At 36.3% G+C, this 20,019-nt stretch overlaps 1 protein-coding gene across 7 annotated transcripts in view; it reads right to left on the bottom strand.

The window, feature by feature from the left end:
* The window catches only part of ATRX (ATRX chromatin remodeler), a 409,611-nt gene that overhangs the window by 83,827 nt on the left and 305,765 nt on the right, over nt 1-20,019 (bottom strand). For 6 of the 7 annotated variants that reach the window (XM_049873284.1, XM_049873283.1, XM_049873286.1 and 3 more), the window contains 2 exons: nt 18,630-18,783; nt 15,637-15,743 (listed from right to left, as the gene is read on the bottom strand). In XM_049873284.1, coding sequence (XP_049729241.1) covers nt 15,637-15,743; nt 18,630-18,783 — 261 coding nt within the window. Of the gene's footprint in view, nt 1-15,636; nt 15,744-18,629; nt 18,784-20,019 lie in introns of those variants that run through there. The other variant, XR_007515994.1, reaches the window with a different exon arrangement.

The following is a 20,019-nucleotide window of genomic DNA, read 5'->3' as shown; positions in this document are numbered from 1 at the left end:
AGGAGGTTAACTGCTGTATACTCAACACCGAAACTAAGCATTGCAGATGGTAGGTATCCTATAAATATTTTAAAAATGAAATGGTTCCTAGAATGCTTTATAGGTTCTCTAAACATTTAATATAGGGCTTGGTAATGATGCACTTGGGAAACGGGGAGGAGAACCCCTTCCTCTTTTAGCAACTCAGGCCCAAGGTGTTAAGATTCCATATACGATTTTGCTTGGAAAAAAAGGGATTTTACTGGTAAACATAATGGAAAACCACTAATATAATATGTGGTATGTTATCATATAAAGACCTAATGTTCTTTTTCACTTACTACAGTGACCTATGCAAACAAGAGACCATCTGCCTTTGACTTAAACAGGATGTTATTAGGGTTTTGCTTTGGCTTTTATTGTCTAAAATATAAAAACTATTTTTTATTTGCAGCAAGTACAGTACTACAAAGTGTTATCAGTATAACTGGTCAGAAATTAAAAATAACAAAACACTGTATTCCAATAGTACTTAGGGTACCATAAGAAAAAAAAAGATCACAATATAGCTGCCTTTTTGAAAAATTTCTTCAGCAAGAATATACCCCAAGAGTTGTTAAAAGAAAAGCATGATTTTGATCACTCAAATAACTATTATCAATAGAAAAGCAGTTCCCTTTAATTAGAATGAAAATCTAAATAAATGCCTTTCATATTGCTAATAATAAGTACTTATCAGTTTAATGTTTAGATGAAGGAATAAATATGAAAACTAAATAGTACTCATATAGTCAAGTGTCTTATCCTGAAAAAATCAGCACACCCTTAAAAGTCACTGATTTTACATAGAAGTTATCCCAAAGAAACTATATAAGAAAAACATTGCATTAAGATGTCATCTTAGATTATCTATAATAAAACATGGAAAATAATCTAAATGCATAATAGCAAAATAATTAAATAAATTGTGATATTTTCTTGATAGAATATTGTGGAGCAAATGAAAGCGATAAATATAAAGATTATGTAGTAACATCAGAACATTTATGAAATGATATTAAGTGAATGATGTATAATTTATGGGGAGAGAGACTTCCAGCATGACAGAGTGAGAATCTCTGTGGACCTGCTCCCCATTAAAAATGGTGAAAATTATTTTTAAACAACTATTTAAAGTCTCAGGAAATGGTCCTAAAGATGTACAGCAAATGAAGAAACATTTATTTAAGAAAATCTGTACAATTCAGTAAGAACAGCAAGAGTCTGTGCATTCCCTTCCCCCCTCCAAACTCAGAGGAAATTCCACTCCACAGTGGTGCAGCTAAGAACACAGAGATTCTCTCTCCCAAACTCCTAGTTGGAGAGCTATCTTCCTAGGAGGGCCAACAAGTCATCATTTCTTATTCTGCCTGTTGCTAAGGTTAAGTTCCAGGTGAAAACACCTAAGGTGAGGACTCCCTTCATCTGCCTAGGCCCAACTCATCTGACAGAGGCTCTACCTTGGGAGTGTCGCTGTTGAAAATACTTGGACGTGATAGAGAGACAAGCCCAGAAGACTTGAGACTACTGGCTACCCACCTCAGCCCCCGTAGAGCACTCAGCTCCTAAAGTGGGGATGTCACTCCGAAAGAAGTACACCATCGTCCCCCACTCCCAACTCCAGAGCCCTGGCTCAGAGATTTAACCTGGGAAAGAGATAGCTGAGAGGAACACAACTGAAAATCAAACAAATCTCAAACATTGATCTGGGCAACTATCCCTTCAAAGAAGCCCATATTTGATTGGTTTAATATATGGTGTAATTTATGCCCCAGGACACTGCTAAAAACAATTCAGCAAACAGCATACAATTAGTGGAATTTAACAGCTAGGTGTGGTCAAGGAAAGAAAGAGTCAACGAGAACCCTTCCAAGAACCCTTCCAAAATCACTGTCATCCCACGGTGAGTGGGAGCACAGCCATGGCTATGACTGAGGAGCAATATCAGAGAATTAACACTGCAGGAGTAAGGGAAGAATAAAACCAGTTGCCAGCTAGTCAATTCTGACTCATGGTGACCACATGTGTCTAAGAGTAGAACAGTGCTCCACAGGATTTTCAATGGCTGTGTCCTTTCTGAAGTATACTGACAGGCATTTCTTTTGAGGCACAACTGGATGGATTCTAACTGCCATCCTTTCTGTTAGTAGCTGTGCACTTACCTGTTTATTCCACCCAGGGATCCTGGGAGAAAAATAAACTCTACTAAAATAATCCAGCCAGTCACTAAACAAATGAAGCAACTAGCAATTATAAGTCCCAGGAGGAGGGATCAGTACTCAGAGTCTCTTAAAGTTTAAAGTGATGTAGAATGGTAATTCAAATTCAATTGGAAAAAAAAAGAGCACCGGTAAAAGTAATTACGTAATTATAAAAAGGTGGCTTAAATGCGTATTTTTCTCCTTTCTTCTGTTCATTAATATAAAAAGAAATTGCATAAACAGTAAGTGTATAATGTATTCTTGGGCACATAACATAAAGAAATGTAATATATTTGCCAATAACAACACAAAGGAGGTAGGTGGGAGGAAAGACTGATTGGGCTGTGAAAATAACTCCAGGTTGTAACTGAAATCCACATGAACAAATAAAGAAAATCAGCAATGATGAGGTTAATACAACAAAAGCTATAAATTCATTCTTGCTCTCCTTTATTCTCAGCCTCTTTTAAAAAAACATAAAATTATATACATGAATAATTAAAGCAATGTATTGTTGGGTTAGTAACATTTATTGATGTAATATGTACAACAGTAACACCACATAAAAGGAGGAAAGGGATTACAGGTATATAGGAATAGTTTATATATTTTACTGAAATCAAGTTTAGCATAAATTTGAACCTGATCCTGATAAGTTAAAATATATGTGGTAAGCCCTAGAGCAACTACTAAAGGAATCACTAAAAAAAAAAAAAAAATTATAGTAAAAAAGCCAATAAAGAGATGAAAATGCTACATTAGGAAGTAGTCTATGTAAAAAAAATAAATAAATGAGGAAAGATGAAGGAAAAAAGACACGAGACACAGAAAACAAAAAGTAAAATAGCAAATGTAATCGAACTATACCAATAATAACATTAAATGTGAAGAGACTGAACAATCAAAAGGCAGAGCTGGTCAGACTACATTAAAAAAAATGATGCGACTATATGCTGTCTACATGAGATTCAAAGATTAAAAGTAAAAGGAGGATAAAAGATGTATCACGTAAACCAAAACGTAAACAGCAAACACAAAAAAGGTAGAGTGGCTATACCAATATCAGATGAAATACCACATTTTTACGCAAATAATGTGTGTTCTACATTTTTTGCCAACCGAAAAACCCCCTTGCGTGTTATTTTCCTAGGCACACTGCGTGTATGTGTGGGGGGGGTATTACTTGTGAAAAATATGGTATACTTTAAAGCAAAAAATGAGCTAAGGAGATTTATAATGATAAAAAGGTAACACATCAGGAAAATATAACAATTATAAACATTTTTACATAATAATAGAGCACCAAAATGAATCAAACAAATGACAAACAAAAAAATGACAGATACAAAGGAAGAAACAGACAACTCAACAATAGTGGTTGAAAGCTTCAATATCCCACTTTCAATAATGGATAAAAAAAATGAGGCAAAAAAGATCAATAAAAACATGGGAACTTTAAAAAACACTTTAAACCCCTTAGAACGAACAGACATCTACTGAAAACTCCACTAAACAAGAGGAGAATATACATTCTTCTCCAGTGTACATGGAACATGTTCCAGATAGAGCATATGCAAATGGCATAAAACACACCTGCATAAACTTAAAAGAAATTATAAAAAGCATGTTCCCAGCCAAAACAGCATGAAATTATAGATCATTAACCCCCCCAAAATTGGGAAACTCACAAATATATGGAAATTAAACCACATACTCCTACTTCACAAATGGATCCAAGAAGAAATCAAGAGGGAAATTAGAAAATAGTTTGAGATAATATAAAATGAAGACGTAACATACCAAACCTATGTAATGCAGATAAGCAGTGCTTAGAGACAAATTCATAGCGTTAAATGCCAATATGTGGAAAGAAAATGATCTCAAATCAATAAACTGACCCCCTACCTTAAGACATTGGAAAAAGAGTAAACTAAGCCTAAAGGAAGCAGAAGGAAAGAAATAATAAAATTTACAGAGGAGATTAATTTGTTTTCTTATTTCATTAATTTCCACTGTAAATGTTATACTTATTGCCTTCTACTTGCTTTAGGCTTAGTATACTCTTCAGAAGTAAAAAAGGGGACATTACTACCAACCTTACAAAAATAAAAAGGATAAAGGAATACTATAAACTATCATACACCAATAAATTAAATAACTTAGATAAAAGAACAAATTATCAAACCTAAATTATGACGAAATAGATAATGTGAATGGAGCTATAGAAAAAAAAGACAATGAATTAGTAAGCCAAAAAGTACACACAAAGAAAAGCAGAGGCTAAAGTGAAGTGAAGACTCCTGAATTCTAGCAAACATTTAAGGAAGAATTAATGCTAATGCTTCTCAAACCTTTTTAAAAAATAGAAGAGGAGGGGAAACTTCCTAACTCATTCTATGAGGCCAGTATTACCCCATTACCAAAACCAGATTAAAAGACATCACAAGAAAAGAAAATATACAGAACAATATTCCTTATGAATAGAGACACAAAAATTCTCAACAAAATGCAAGCAAACCAAATCCAACAGTATATAAAAAGGATTATACACCATGACAAACTGGGATTTATCCCAGGAATGCAAAGGTGGTTTCAACATAAGAAAATCAACTAGTCTAACACACACATTAACAGAAAGAAGGAAAAGAACCACATGATCATCTCAATTGATGCAGGAAAGGCAATTGAAGAAATTCAACACCCTTTCATAATAAAAACACTCAGCAAACTAGGAAGAGAAGGGAAATTCCTCACATGATAAAGGGTATCAACAACCTAAATATACAAACTGAAGCCATAAAACTCTTAGAACACAGGGGTAAATCCTCATGAACTGTGATTTGGCAATGGATTCTTAGAGATAACATCAAAAGCAAGAACAACAAAAGAATAAAACGGATACATTGGAGGAGTTCATCAAAACCGAGAAGTTTCGTGCTTCAAAACACTTTGCCAAGAATGTGAAGAAACAACCTAGTGAATGGGAGAAAATACTTGGGAACCACAGATCTGATAAGGGATTGATATCCAGAATATATGAAGAACTCCTATAACTCAATAAAAAACAACAAACAACCCAACTTAAAAATGGGCAAAGTACTAGAATACACATTCCTCCAAAGAAGATATAAAAATGGCCAATAAGCACATGAAAAGATACTCAATGTCATCAGAGAAGTACAAATCGAAGCCATAATGAAATACCACTTCAGACCCACTGGAATGGCTATTACCAGAAAAACAGAAAATAACAAGCATTGGCAAGCATGTGGAGAATTTGGAAATCTTGTGCATTGCTGGTGGGAATGTAAAAAGGTGCAGATGTTATAAAAAACAATTTGATGGTTCCTCATAAAGCTAAATATAGAATTACCATATGACACAGCAATTCCACTTCTAGGTACAAACACAAAAGATACGAAAGATTTGAAAGCTAGAACTTTAACAGATGGGTGTACACCACTGTTCACTGCAGCATTATTCAAAAGAGCCAAAAAGTGGAAACAATTCAAAAGTCCATTAATAGCTGAATGAGTAAACAAAATATGATATATCCATACAATGGAATAATATTCATCCACAAAGGGAAATGAAATTCTCATACATGCTGACGTAGGAGAACCTTGAAAACATTATGCTGAGTGAAAAAAGTCAGGCACGGAAGGACAAATATTGTATGCTCCACTTAAAGGAAGTATCTTGAATAGGCAAATGTACAAACACAAAACTTAACAGAGACAAAAGCGGTTACCAGTTGTTGGGAGGATAAAGAAATAAGGAGTTACTGCTTAAGAGGTACTGAATTTCTGTTTGGGTTGTTGAAAAACTTCGGGGAAAAGATAATGGTGATGTTGCACAACACTGTAAATGTAATTAATGCCACTGAATTTTACACATTAAAATAGCAAAACTTTTCTTACATGTATTTTACTACAATAAAATTATTTTTAAAAAATCGTATGGTACAGGTGGGGCCCAGAGGGTGGAGTACTCAGATGCTTCCACTGATCCCTCTTAAAACAAAGACCTGAAAAAAACAAGTGAAACAATTATTTATATGTCAAGCTAGGAGCCCTAAACATCAAAGTTAGAAAACGGACCGAGCAGCAGTGGAGGGACAGACAGTACAGAAGCAGTGAAGAGTTCCTGGACCTGAATTGCCAGGAATGCTCAGGCACCATTCCCTGGAGTGACTATGGTATGGCTGGCGGTAGCGTTCAGGACACGGTTTCCTCAGGGAGACATAGAGAGCCGCACACTCTACTCACACCTCTGGAACCAGAGAAGAACAGTGGTCTCGGCAAAAGCTAAGTACCTTTGTTTATTTTACCGTGCCCCCAGCACCCAAGCTAGCTCCAGGGATTGTTGATTTCCCTGGGCCTGAGATGGGCCCTCTACAAGCCCTGAGCCATTCTCCTGGCCTTGGAGAAGGAAGAAATTCACAAATAGTAGAAAAGATAAACTGCCAGCTCTACTAAGCTGGGGAGCTCAGGACAGAAATGGCTCCTGTCCAGGCACAAACGTTCCATAGACTTTGAATGCCCTTACCCTGTGCACAGACCTGTGTGGGCTCATTTAAGGAAAAAGGCCTTTGTTGGCAGAATGCAAGTGTTTCAGCTGTGCAGTGGAGAGGTCAGTGTTTGATGTTTGACACCGCTTTGCGTATTAAACGGGGTCTTCACCTACCCACATCAGGGGCCTAAGGACTGGTGGCTTCACCCACATAACCTAGCCACCCAGGAAAGGGGTCCAAGGATAAGAGGTACTTCCCAGTCCTTACGACCAAAAGCACTGGGTGCCCAGGGATCCGGCTTAAGAACCCACCCAACTGTGCACTCTATGGAACAGGGACACACATTCCTCACAGATACTCAGGGGATGGTTGTCAGCCCCCTGCCTTGTTCAGAGTGTAACCTCCTGCTACAACCAGATACCGGTACCTACACCAATACCCCTGCCCCTCGAAGACTGTAGGACAAAGCCTGTACCACACACTTGATAACCAAATACCTGGACACCTGATCTGAATCCATACAAGAAAAGTGAATGGACTCCTATGCTCATATACGTGGTAACAGCTCTAGTGATCTGATGACAGGACACTAGAGCTTCAAAGGAGAAAATAATAAAGCTAAATCACTCAAGCAATCCATCTGGGCACGTTAAAACAAAGCAAAGTAAGAAGCTAACATAAACTAATACAATAACGTAAGATGGCTTGGAGACAACAGTCAATATGAAATCACATACAGAAGCAGATTACAACCACTTCAACAAGCTCTCAAAACAAAGAATCAAGTAATCTTCCAGATGAAGGTGTATTCCTGGAATTACCAGATGCACAATACAAAAGATTAATATAACGAACGAGATCAGGCAAAATGCAAAACAAGCCAAGGAACACACAGATAAAGCAGTTGAAGAATTCAAAAAGGTTATACAACAACATAATGAAAAATTTAATCAGCTGCAAGAATCCACAGAGAGACAGCAATCAGTAATCCACAAGATTAAAAATAAAACTACAGAATTAGACAACACAATAGAAAGTCAGAGGAGCAGAACCCAGAAAGTGGAAGGCAGAATTAGTGAGACAGAATAAAACACTTGGCACTGAGATAGTCGAAGAAAAATCAGATAAAAAAATTGAAAACAATGAAGAAAACTTAAGAATCATGTGGGACTCTATCAAGAGAAATAACCGATGAGTGACTGGAGTACCAGAAAGGGAGGGATAACAGAAAATACAGAGAGAATTGTTGAAGATTTGTTGGCAAAAAAAAGGCCCTGATATAGCAAAACATGAAAAGATATCTATCCAAGATGCTCACTGAACTCTACATAAAGTACATCTCAAAAGAAAGTCACCAAGACATACTATACTCACACTTGCTAAAACCAAAGATAAAGAGAGAATTTTAAGAGTGGCTAGGAATAAACGAAAAGGCACCTACAAAGGAGAGCCAATACGAATGAGCTCAGACTACTCGGCAGAAACCATGCAGGAAAGAAGGTAATGGGATGACTTATATAAAGCACTGAAGGAAAAAAATTGCCAGCCAAGAATCATATATCTAGCAAAACTGTCTCTCAAATATGAAGGTGAACATAGGACATTTCCAGATGAACAGAAGTCGAGGGAATTCATAAAAACCAAACCAAAACCACAAGAAACACTACAGGGAGCTCTCTGGTTAGAAAATCAATAATATCAGATATCAACCCAAGACCAGAACACAGGACAGAGCAACGAAACGTCAACTGATGTAGGGAAATAACAAAAATAAATCAAGATAAAAAAACACTCAAACAGGGAAACAGCGATGTCATTATGTAAAAGAAGACAACATCAAAACAATAAAGAGGGACTAAGAAATGTAGTCATAGATATTTCACATGGAGAGGAAGACGTGGTGATATAAAAAAATAAAAGTTACACTGAAACTGAGAAAAATAAGGGTAAATATTAAGGTAACCCCAAAGGAGACTAACTATCCTACACATCAAAATAAAATACGCAAGAAAAAATAAAGACTCGGCAAAAACAAAACCAACTACAATGAATAAGAGGAAACGACAATATGTGAAGATAAACTACTCAGGTCAAAAAATTAAGTGGGAGAAAGGAACTGTCAGCAATACACAAAAAAAAAGACATCGAAATGACAGCACTAAACTCATAAAAAGAAAAAATTCATACCTATTCATAATTACGCTGAATGAAAATGGACTAAATGCACCAATAAAGAGACAGAGAGTGGCAGAAAGGATAAAAAAACACAATCCGTATCAAGCAAACAACAATCAAAAAAAGCAGGAGTGGCAATATTAACTTCTGACAAAATAGACTTTAAAGTTAAATCCGTCAGAAAGAATAAGGAAGGACACTACATAACAATTAAAGGGACAACATACCAGGAGGATATAACCATATTAAATATTTATGCACCCAATGACAGGGCTGCAAGATATATAAAACAAACTCTAACAGCACTGAAAAGTGAGATAGACAGCTACAAAATAATAGTAGGAGATTTCAACGTGACACTTTCGGTGAAAGACAGGACATCCAGAAAGAAGCTCAATAAAGACACGGAAGAACTAAATGCCACAATCAACCAACTTGACCTTATAGGCATGCACAGAACACTTCACATCAGCCAACTATCCTTTCCAACGCACACGGAACATTCTCTAGAATAGACCAGATATCAGGTCATAATGCAAACCTCAACAGAATCCAATATATTGAAATATTACAAAGCATCCTCTCTGACAATAAGGCCATAAAAGTAGAAATTAATAACAGAAAAAACAGGGAAGAGAAATCAAATACTTGGAAACTAAACAACACCCTGCTCAAAAACGACTGGGTTATAGAGAAAATAATGGATGGAAGAAATAAATTCATAGAACCCAGTAAGAATGAAAACACTTCCCATCAGAACCTTTGGCACACAGCTAAAGAAGTGCTCACAGGTCAATTTATATCAATAAATGCACACATACAAAAAGAAGAAAGGGCCAAAATCAAACAATTATCCCTACGACTTGAACAACAACAAGAAAAAATAACAAAAGTAACCCTCAGGCACCAGAAGAAAGCAAATAATAAAAATTAGACCAGAATTAAACGAAACAGAGAACAGAAAAACAATTGAAGGAATTAACAAGACCAAAAGCTGGTTCTTTGAAAACGTTAACAAAATTGGTAAACCATTGGCCAAACTGACAAAGGAAAAACAGGAGAGGAAGCAAATAACCCAAATAAGAAATGAGATGGGCTATATCACAACAGACCCAACTGAAATTAAAAGAATCCTAACAGAGTACTATGAAAAGTTGTACTAACTAATTTGAAAACCTAGAGGAAATGGGGAAATTTCTGTAAACACATTACCTACCTAAACAAACACAAACAGAGGTAGAACAACTAAATAAATCCGTAACACTGGGAGAGATTGAAAAGGTAATTAAAAAAGTCCCAACAAAAATAAGCCCTGACCAAGACGGCTTCACTGGAGAGTTCTACCAAACTTGCAGAGACGAATTAACACCACTACTGCTAAAGGTGTTTCAGAGCATAGAAAACGATGGCATACTCCTAAACTCATTCTATGAAGCCAGCATATCCCTGATACCAAACCCAGGTAAAGACACCATAAAAAATAAAAAAAATTACAGACCTATATCCCTCATGAACTTAGTCACAAAAATGCTCAACAAAATTCCAGCCAACAGAATTCAAGAACATATCAAAAAAAAAATGATTCATCAGGACCAAGTGGGATTCATACCAGGTATGCAGGGATGGTTCAACATTAGAAGAATAATCAATGTAATCCATCATATAAATAAAACAAAAGAACCACATGATCTTATCAATTGATGGCAGTAAAGGCATCTGACAAAGTTCAACACCCATTCATGATAAATACTCTCAGTGAAATAGGAATAGAAGGAAAATTCCTCAACATAATACAGGGCATTTACACAAAGCCAACATCATCCTAAATGGACAGAGTCTGAAAGCATTCCCCTTGAGAACAGGAACCAGATAAGGATGCCCTTTATCACCACTCTTATTCAACATTGTGCTGGATGTCCTAGCAAGAGCAAATAAGCTAGATAAAGAAATAACGGGCAACCAGATTGGTAAGGAAGAAGTAAAATTAACTCTATCTGCAGATGACATGATCTTATACACAGAAAACCGTAAAGAATCCTCAAGAAAACTACTGTAACTAATAGGAGAGTTCAGCAAAGTATTAGGATGTACAAGATAAACATACAAAAATCAGTTGGATTCCTCTACACCAACAAAAAGAATGCCGAAGAGGAAATCACCAAATCAATAACATTTACAGTAGCCCCTAAGAAGATAAAATACCTAGGAAAAAATCTTACTAGAGACGTAAAAGACCTATACAGGAAAACTACAAGAAACTACTGCAGGAAACCAAAAGAGACCTACATAAGTGGAAAAACATACTTGATCATGGATAGGAAGACTTAACATTATAAAAATGTCTGTTTTACCAAAAGCGATATATAGATACAATGCAATTTTGGTCTACATTCCAATGACATTTTTTAATGAGATGGAGAATCAAATCACCAACTTCATAAGTAGGGACAGAGTCTCCGGGTAAATAATGCATTACTGAAAAAGAAGACCTAAATGGCAGGCCTCATGCTACCTGATTTTAGAACATATTATACCGCAACAGCATTCAAAACAGCCTGGTACTGGTATAACAACAGATACATAGGTCAATGGAATAGAATTGAGAATCCAGACATAAATCTATCCACACTTGAGCAGTTGATATTTGACAAAGGCCCAAATCAGTTAAATGGGGAAAAGACAGTCTCTTTAACAAAAGGGGATTTCCATCTGCAAAAAAAGAAACAAGGCCCATATCTCACACCATGCACGAAAAAAAAAAAGCTCAAAATGGATCAAAGGCCTAAATATAAAATCTAAAACAATAAAGATCATGGAAGAAAAAATATGAACAACGCTAGGAGCCCTAATACATGGCACAGACAGTATAAGTAACATTACTAACAATGCACAAACACCAGAAGAGAAAGTAGATAACTGGGAGCGCCTAAAAATCAAACTCCTGTGTTCATCTAAAGATTTCACCAAAAGAGTAAAAAGATTACCTACAGGACGGGAAAAAGTTTTTAGCTATGACACTTCCAATCAGCATCTGATGTCTAAAATCTACATGATATTGCAAAAACTCAACTACAAAAAGACAAATAACCCAATTAAAAAATGGGCAAAAGATATGAACAGACACTTCACTAAAGAAGACATTCAGGTAGCTAACAGATACATGAGGAAATGCTCGTGATCATTAGCCATTAGAGAAATGCAAATCAAAACTACAATGAGATTCTATCTCACGCTAACAAGGCTGGCATTAATCCAAAAAACACAAAATAATAAATGTTGGAGAGGTTGTGAAGAGACTGGAATATTTATACACTGCTGGTGGGAATGTAAAATGGTATAACCACTTTGGAAATTGATTTGATGCTTTTTTAAAAAGCTAGAAACAGAACTACCATACGATCCAGCAATCCCACTCCTTGGAATATATCCTAGAGAAATACGAGCCTTTACATGAACAGATATATGCATACCCATGTTCACTGCAGCACTGTTTACAATAGCAAAAAGATGGAAGCAGCCAAGGTGCCCATCAACAGATGAATAGATAAATTATAGTATATTCACACAATGGAATACTATGCATTGATCAATAAAGAACAAAGATGAATCTGTGAAACATTTCACAACATGGAGGAATCTGGAAGGCATTATACTGAGTGAAATCAGTCAGCTGCAAAAGGACAAATATAGTATGAGACCGCTATTATATGAATTCAAGAAGTAGTTTAAACAGAGAAAAAACATTCTTTGATGGTTTCGAGGGCAGAGACGGAGGGAGTGCAAGGGGTATTAACTAATTAGATGGCAGACAGGAACTACTTTAGGTGAAGGGAAAGACAGCACACAATACAGGTGAGGTCAGCACAACTGGACTAAACCAAAAGCAAAGAAGTTTCCTGAATAAATTGAATGCTTCGAAGGCCAGTATAGCAGGGGTGGGGGTTTGGGGACCATGATTTCAGGGGACATCTAGGTCAATTGGCATAAGAAAATCTATTAAGAAAACATTTTGCATCCCACTTTGGAGAGTGGCATCTGGAGTCTTCAATGCCAGTAAGTGGCCATCTAAGATACATCAATTGCTCTCAAACCACTTGGAGCAAAGGAGAATGAAGAACACCAAAGACACAAGGTAATTATGAGCCCAAGAGACAGAAAGGGCCACATAAATAAGAGACTACATCCGCCTGAGACCAGAAGAACTAGATGGTGCCCAGCTACAACCGATGACTGCTCTAACAGGGAACACACAGAGAACCTGAGAGAGCAGGAGAGTAGTGGGATGCAGATCTCAAATTATCATAAAAAAAAAATTTTAAAAGACCAGACTTAATGGTATGACTGAGACTAGAAGGACTCCAGAGGTCATGATCTCCAGACCCTGTGTTAGCCCAAGACAGGAACCATTCCCAAAGCCAACTCTTCAGACAGGGATTGGACTGGACTATGGGATAGAAAATGATACTGGTGAAGAGTGAGCTTCTTAGATCAAGTAGACACATGAGACTATGTGGGCAGCTCCTGTCTGGGAGATGAGAAGGCACACGGGGTCAGAAGCCGGCTGAATGGAAACGAAAATAGATAGTAGATGGAAGCAGTGTGCTGTCTCTTTAGGGCAAAAGCAATTAGGAATATATAGCAAGGTGTATATAAATTTTTGTATGAGGGACTTGACTTGATTTGTAAACTTTCACTTATTAAAGCACAATAAAAAATTTTAAAAAACATGGAATTTGGAGAGCCACCAAATAGCTAAAATAATATTGAAGAAGAATAAAGTAGGAAAAGTCACAGGTCTTGTTCTCAAAACTTAGTATAAAGCCACGATAATCAAGACAGTATGATAGTGGTATAGACACATAAATCAATGGAGTAGATCTGAATGGCAGAAATAAAACCATACATCTATGGCCAACTGATTTTCAACAAGGGTGCCAAGCCCATTCAAAAGGGAACAAATAGTCTGTTTAACAAATGGTGCTAGGACATCCAGATATACACATGGAGAAGAATAAAGTTGGACCTATTCCTCACACATATATAAAAACTAAATCAAAATAGATCAAAGACCTAAAAGTAAGAGCTGAAACTATAAAACTATTTGAAGAAAACATAGGTGCAAATCTTCAAAACCTTGGATTTTGCAATAGTTTCTAAGATATAAAAAGCACATTCTACAAAAGAAAAAAACAGATAAATTGCGCTTAATCAAAATTAAGAGGAAATATCTGCAAATCATGTATCTAGTATTCAAAATATATAAATAGCTCTTACACTCAACAACAAGACAAACAACCCTACAAATATGGGCAAAGTACTTGAACAGAAATTTCCCCAAAGCAGATATACAAATAGCTAATATGCACATGAAAATATGCTCAACATCGTTAGTCATTAAACTAAAAAAAAAAAAAAACCCGTTGCCGTCAAGTCTAATTAAACACTACAGGACAGAGTACAACTGCCCCATAGGGTTTTCTAAGCTGTAATCTTGATGGAAGCAGATCACCACATCTTTCTCCAACGGAGTGGCTGAGGGGTTCGCACCGCCAACCTTTTGGTTAGGGGCCGAGTGCTTAACCATTGCACCACAAGGGCTGCTGTAGAGTCCCTAGGTGGAGTAAATGATTTACACTCGACTAGTAACCTAAAGGTGGCAGCTTGAACCCACCGAGCAGTACCTGGTGATCTACTTCTATTAGGATTATAGCCAAGTAAACCCCAAAGGAAGTTCTAGTCTGTAACACAAGGGGTCGCCATGAGTCAAAACTGACTCAGTGGAAACTAGCAACATACAGTGGAATATTAACACACAAAAAAAACCCAAACATTTTGTCATTGAGTCAATTCTGACTCATAGTGACCCTATATGGCAGAGTAGAACTGCCCCACAGGGTTTCCAAGGAGCAGCTGGTGGATTTGAACTGCTGACCTTTTGGTTAGCAGTCTGAGCTCTATTACCAGGTTATAAAAAGAAATGAAATACTGATACATGTTACAACATGGATGAACCTTGGAAATGTACTAAGTGAAAGAAGCCAGTCACAAAAGATCACATATTATATGATTCCATTTATATGAATGGTCCAGAATAGGACAATCTATAGGAACAGAAAGTCTATCAGTGGCTGCTTAGGACTGGGGGTCATGAAGGTATAGGGGTAGGAAGATGATAGCTAGAGTGTACAGGATTTTTTTGTATATGTGGTGATTAAACATTCTAAAACTAACTGTGGGGATGGTTGCACGTACTTGTGAATGTACTAAAAATCACTGAATTATACATTTTAAATGCGTAAAATGTATGGTGTATGAATTATATCTCAAAAAAGGTGTTTTAAAACAAAAAAATTTATGCTACAATTGTAACAACAAACACCATATGTATATGGAGATGGACAAGAAGAAAATTCAGATAAAATTGATACAGTAAAACCTGCAAAGGTGGGAACTTGGGTAAGGCGTAAAAATGTCACAGAAGGAAAACTCAAGTATTTTTCACTAAAACGAGAGACAGAAAAGTGGTGAAACGGCACCCTGTCAAAAGCAGATAACATGCGAGGCCCAGAAAAACAAGGCAGTCCCGTCAAGTTCTAGCTTTCACAGGTTTCACTACATATTAAGATGGTGGAACTATGGGTAGTGTTGTTTCCTTTATTGTTAAAATGTTTGTCCAATGTGTTTAAATGACTTTAAACAAAATTGCAATATAGAAAATTTTTAACTCACCTTTATATATAAGAGGTTTATCTTTATCTTCTGTCTTCTCTCTACTAGCCAATTCAAGAAAATCTTCAATCAAGTCCAGAGATATGAGAGATTGGCTGAAAACGAGACTAAAGAAACAGATTTGTATTCATGGATTAGAAGATGCACATAGTAAAGATTATCACTGCTTCTCAAATTGATCTACAAATACAATTCTAATAAAAATTCCAACAGGATTTCTTGTAGAAATTAACATGTTGATTCTAAAATTTCATATGAAATGCAAAAGACATAGAATAGCCAAAAAAATTTTGAAAAAAGACAGCTGAAGACTAAAACTATATGATTTCAACATATAAAACGCTACAGTTATCTAGACAGTGTGGTGTTGGCACAGGGATAGACACAGAGATCAATGAAACAGAACAAAGTCCAAATATAGATTCCCACATCATGGATAATTAATTTTTGAGAAAGGTGCAAAGTCAAGTCAACGGAGAAAGGACATTCTTTTTGTCAAATTGTCTTGGCAAAACTGGACATTCATATGCAAAAATTCAGCCAAACGGATCACCTAACTTTTTGAAGAAGATATAGAAGAAAATCCTTGTATACTGGGGTTAGGCAAACAATTTTTAGACATATCAAAACTAAAATTCATGAAATAAAAAAATTGATTGGACTTTATAAATATTAAAACTTTTTCATCTGCCAAAGACAGAGAATGTAAAAAAAAATATTCCTACTAAAAGCATTTCAGCATTATTCAATTAGACACATTCTATGGCCGTTTTTTAATTTGATTTCAAGCATGCTTGCAAATTCCTGATTCTCTATCCCAGTATTTTAACCCCTTTTTAGCCATGAAAACTTTTGTTTACACAGTCTTATGTGGAAGTTAAAATCTCTAATAAAAGCAAGCTGCCTCAGGCATTGAGGGAGAAGCAAGCAAGGGAAGTGTCACTGGCTCCTCCATTACCCCCTACCCATGTCACCAATTTGCAGGTGCTCTGAGAAGCTGTTTGAAAACCACTGCTCTGCTCTATCCCACTGATGAGAAGTAAGTGGATATAATTACACACAAGATAGAAAAAACCTATATAATTCTTATAAAGGAGAATGTGGGAGGGCTCATTCTCTCCCTTATTACAAAAGCAAAGTTGGTCAGTATACAAGAGACTAGACACCTATGGGAAGCATGTTTTTTTTGGTTTTGTTTTGGTTCTGAAAGCTGCACAATAAGGAGAAGGAGGTACTTATGACTGCAGAAGATCCTTCAAGCTATGAAATAGTTGTTGAAGTTCACCACATATGCATTATCTATTGTATAATTTCCTGAGCTCTGCATTGTTGGATAACTACTGCCTCCCAATTGCCTACTCCTAGAATACTAGTAAGAAAATGAATTCACTTCTGGTGCTCAGTTTAAATGACCAAGGCCTAAGCTTTGATCCCTCAATAGTTTTATTATCCTTCCTAGAATTAAAAAAAAAAAACTTCATTGAATCAATACTTAAATACAAATTAAGTTTTTGACAGTTTATGTACCTGGAGGAAACCCTGGTGGTGTAATGGTTAAGTGCTACAGGTGCTAACCAAGAAGTCTGCAGTTCAAATCTACCAGGTGCTCCTTGGAAACTCTATGGGGCAGTTCTACTCTGTCCTATAGGGTCACTATGAGTCAGAATCAACTTGACGGCAAGACGTTTGGTTTCTGGTTTTTATGTACCTGAAAAATTCAAAATCTTAATAGTACCAATTATTTAATTGGAATTATTCTGGAATTTGAGCTACTATTTTGGAAACAGGTTGACCTGAGTCAGTTAGCAATTAAGATTCTAGGAACCACTGAGTTCAGATAAATCTATGAAAAAGGTAAAGAGTAATTAGGACTATGTGGCTACATAGTAATTGTCTCTGATAACCCTTTCTAGTTACAGATAACATGGAGAACTATTGTCCTGATTGATAATTTCCATACATGCATAACATTATTTTGGTTTTACCTATTTTATTAACGACTCAGATAAAAATATAAAAACACATATCAAATTTGCATAAAAAGTTGAAAAGGAATTTACAATCAAAATTTAATATTTAAATGCTAGAAAACAAATAAATCAGAAGGGCTGGGCTGAAACGTGTGTTGTGCTGGAGTTGACTCTAACTAGCTTAACTCAGCAGAGAATATTGTTACCATCTCTTCCCAACCCTACCTTTAGTGATGTCATGCTGGTAACTTGAAATTCGTATTCATACCGTGTAGAGGAACTAGGAAAAAAGGTCTAGTGATCTACTTCTGAAAAGCAACCAGTGAAAACCCTATGGATCACAACAGCCCAATCTACCACCGATCATGGGAATGGCATAGGACCACGCAGCGTTTTATTCCATTGTACATGGGATCACCATGAGTCGGGGGTTGACCCGACAGCAGTAGAGGTATATTAAAAAGTGATGAGGGTTTGCCTCTTTCTAGGAGAGTTAGGGGATGAATCTGAATAGTAATTTGAAGGATGAGACTGGGAATAGGGAGCATAAATGGTAGAAGTAAAACAGGAATAAAAACAAAGGAAATGTGTTTGGTTCAGAGAACAGTCAAACAGGTAAAGGCTGAGTGGTATCCACTAGATTTTGGAATTAAAAGGTCACTAGGGACATTTTTTTTTAGTGACATTAGGGGAAGGAATTCAATAAAGTGACAGGACAGAAACAACACTGAATGAATTGAAAAATGATCAGGAAGATGGGGAATTATAAGTATCAATTAGAAGCATGGGTCAAGGAAATAATTCATTCAAGGTACAATAGCTAGAAAGGGAAAACAGTACTGAAGAAACAACCTGAATATGTAGTTAGAACTAGTGGCTTAGAAGAAAGACAGTTGTTTGTATTGGCCTATACCTACATTAACCAAAGAAATTACCTCATTAAAAAGGAAGAAAACCATTGTTTAAACAATAGAAAAGTTATCGAATGATTCATTTATATAATAAAAACAGGAAGGAGCTTACACTTTATCCCCAATTTCCTCTGCCATTCGAAGAATTTCAAAGAGAAGTACCATTTTTCCAGAATGCTCTAAGACCTCAGCATCAGCATCTGTAACAAAATCTTTATACCAATCTGGAGCTGGGCTGCTTGGATTAGAAGATGAAGTAGCTTTACCTAAATAAAATAAATAAAACATAACTATGTAGGTAAATAAGAAAGAAACTGAAAGATCCCAAGACAGCAGGACTGAGAGAGGGACCAAAAGGGACAGAAATAGACCAACCACGGGAAAGAGGAAGAAACCTCTGGGGACAGGCATGGAGTGTGGTGTGTATATGTGCACACACACACACAAACATACATAGTAGGAAAGAAAGAGACTGCAGGAGGGATGAAAGGGAGGGAAGGAGAAAGGGATAGAAAGGGAAGAAGGAAGAGAAAGGAGGGAGGAACAGAGACAGACAGACACTGACTGACTCAGAGATTAAAAGATAAATGACCACCCTGGGGGCAGGAAACATTTCACTGTGCTGCTACGGTTCTGGAAAACTCAAACAAATAAATTGATCCCAGGATCACCATATCATGTTAAATCATTTTCTTATTTTTCCCACAAACTACGTATAAGAAGAAAGTAACACAAAACAATCTAAAGGATCCAAACATAAACAGAATCAAAATAAGTAACATAATTAGTATACTTAAGTTTAACCAGTTCATGTACTTTCTCTCGATTGCTTTTTAATGCAAAGAATTTTACATTTTTATTATAAAATATTTTAATTGTTCAGAAAAAAATATAGAACATAATGAACAGCCATGTTCCCACCCATTTTCACCAAATTTTAACCCTGTTAAATCTGCTTCTGATGGACTAGAAGCCTAATATGAGTCCCTATTCAATCCCAGTCTTCTTTCTCTTCCTCCTTTCCCAGAGGTAATTAACTCCCTACTGTATTTACCATTTGGAAACCTTGGTGGTGTAGTGGTTAAGAGCTATGGCTGCTAGCCAAAAGGTTGGCAGTTCAAATTCACCAGGCACTCCCTGAAAACTCTATGGGGCAGTTCTACTCTGTCCTACAGGGTCGCTATGAGACAGCAACAGGTTTTTGGTTGGTATTTACCATTTGTATGCATGTTTTAACATTTTTATTATGTGTTTCCCTAAACTGTACATTATTTTTACATGTTTTTAAACTAAATGTAAATGGTACCATTCTGTTTGTGTAATTCTGCAACTTACTTTTTCATTCAATGCAGTTTTTTACTCAAAATGAAACTTACTCATGTTGCTTCACGGAGCTCTTGTTCACTTTTTTTAACAAACATGTAGTATTCCACTGCACGAATACATCATCATTTATTAGTTCTCCTGTTCATTGACATTTAGATAGTTTCTTTTTGCTACTA

Source organism: Elephas maximus, chromosome X (genome assembly GCF_024166365.1).
Source record: "Elephas maximus indicus isolate mEleMax1 chromosome X, mEleMax1 primary haplotype, whole genome shotgun sequence".
NCBI classification, from domain to species: Eukaryota; Metazoa; Chordata; class Mammalia; order Proboscidea; family Elephantidae; genus Elephas; species Elephas maximus.
Note: the sequence above shows the minus strand (reverse complement) of the source record. Positions and strands in the feature narration are given on the sequence as shown.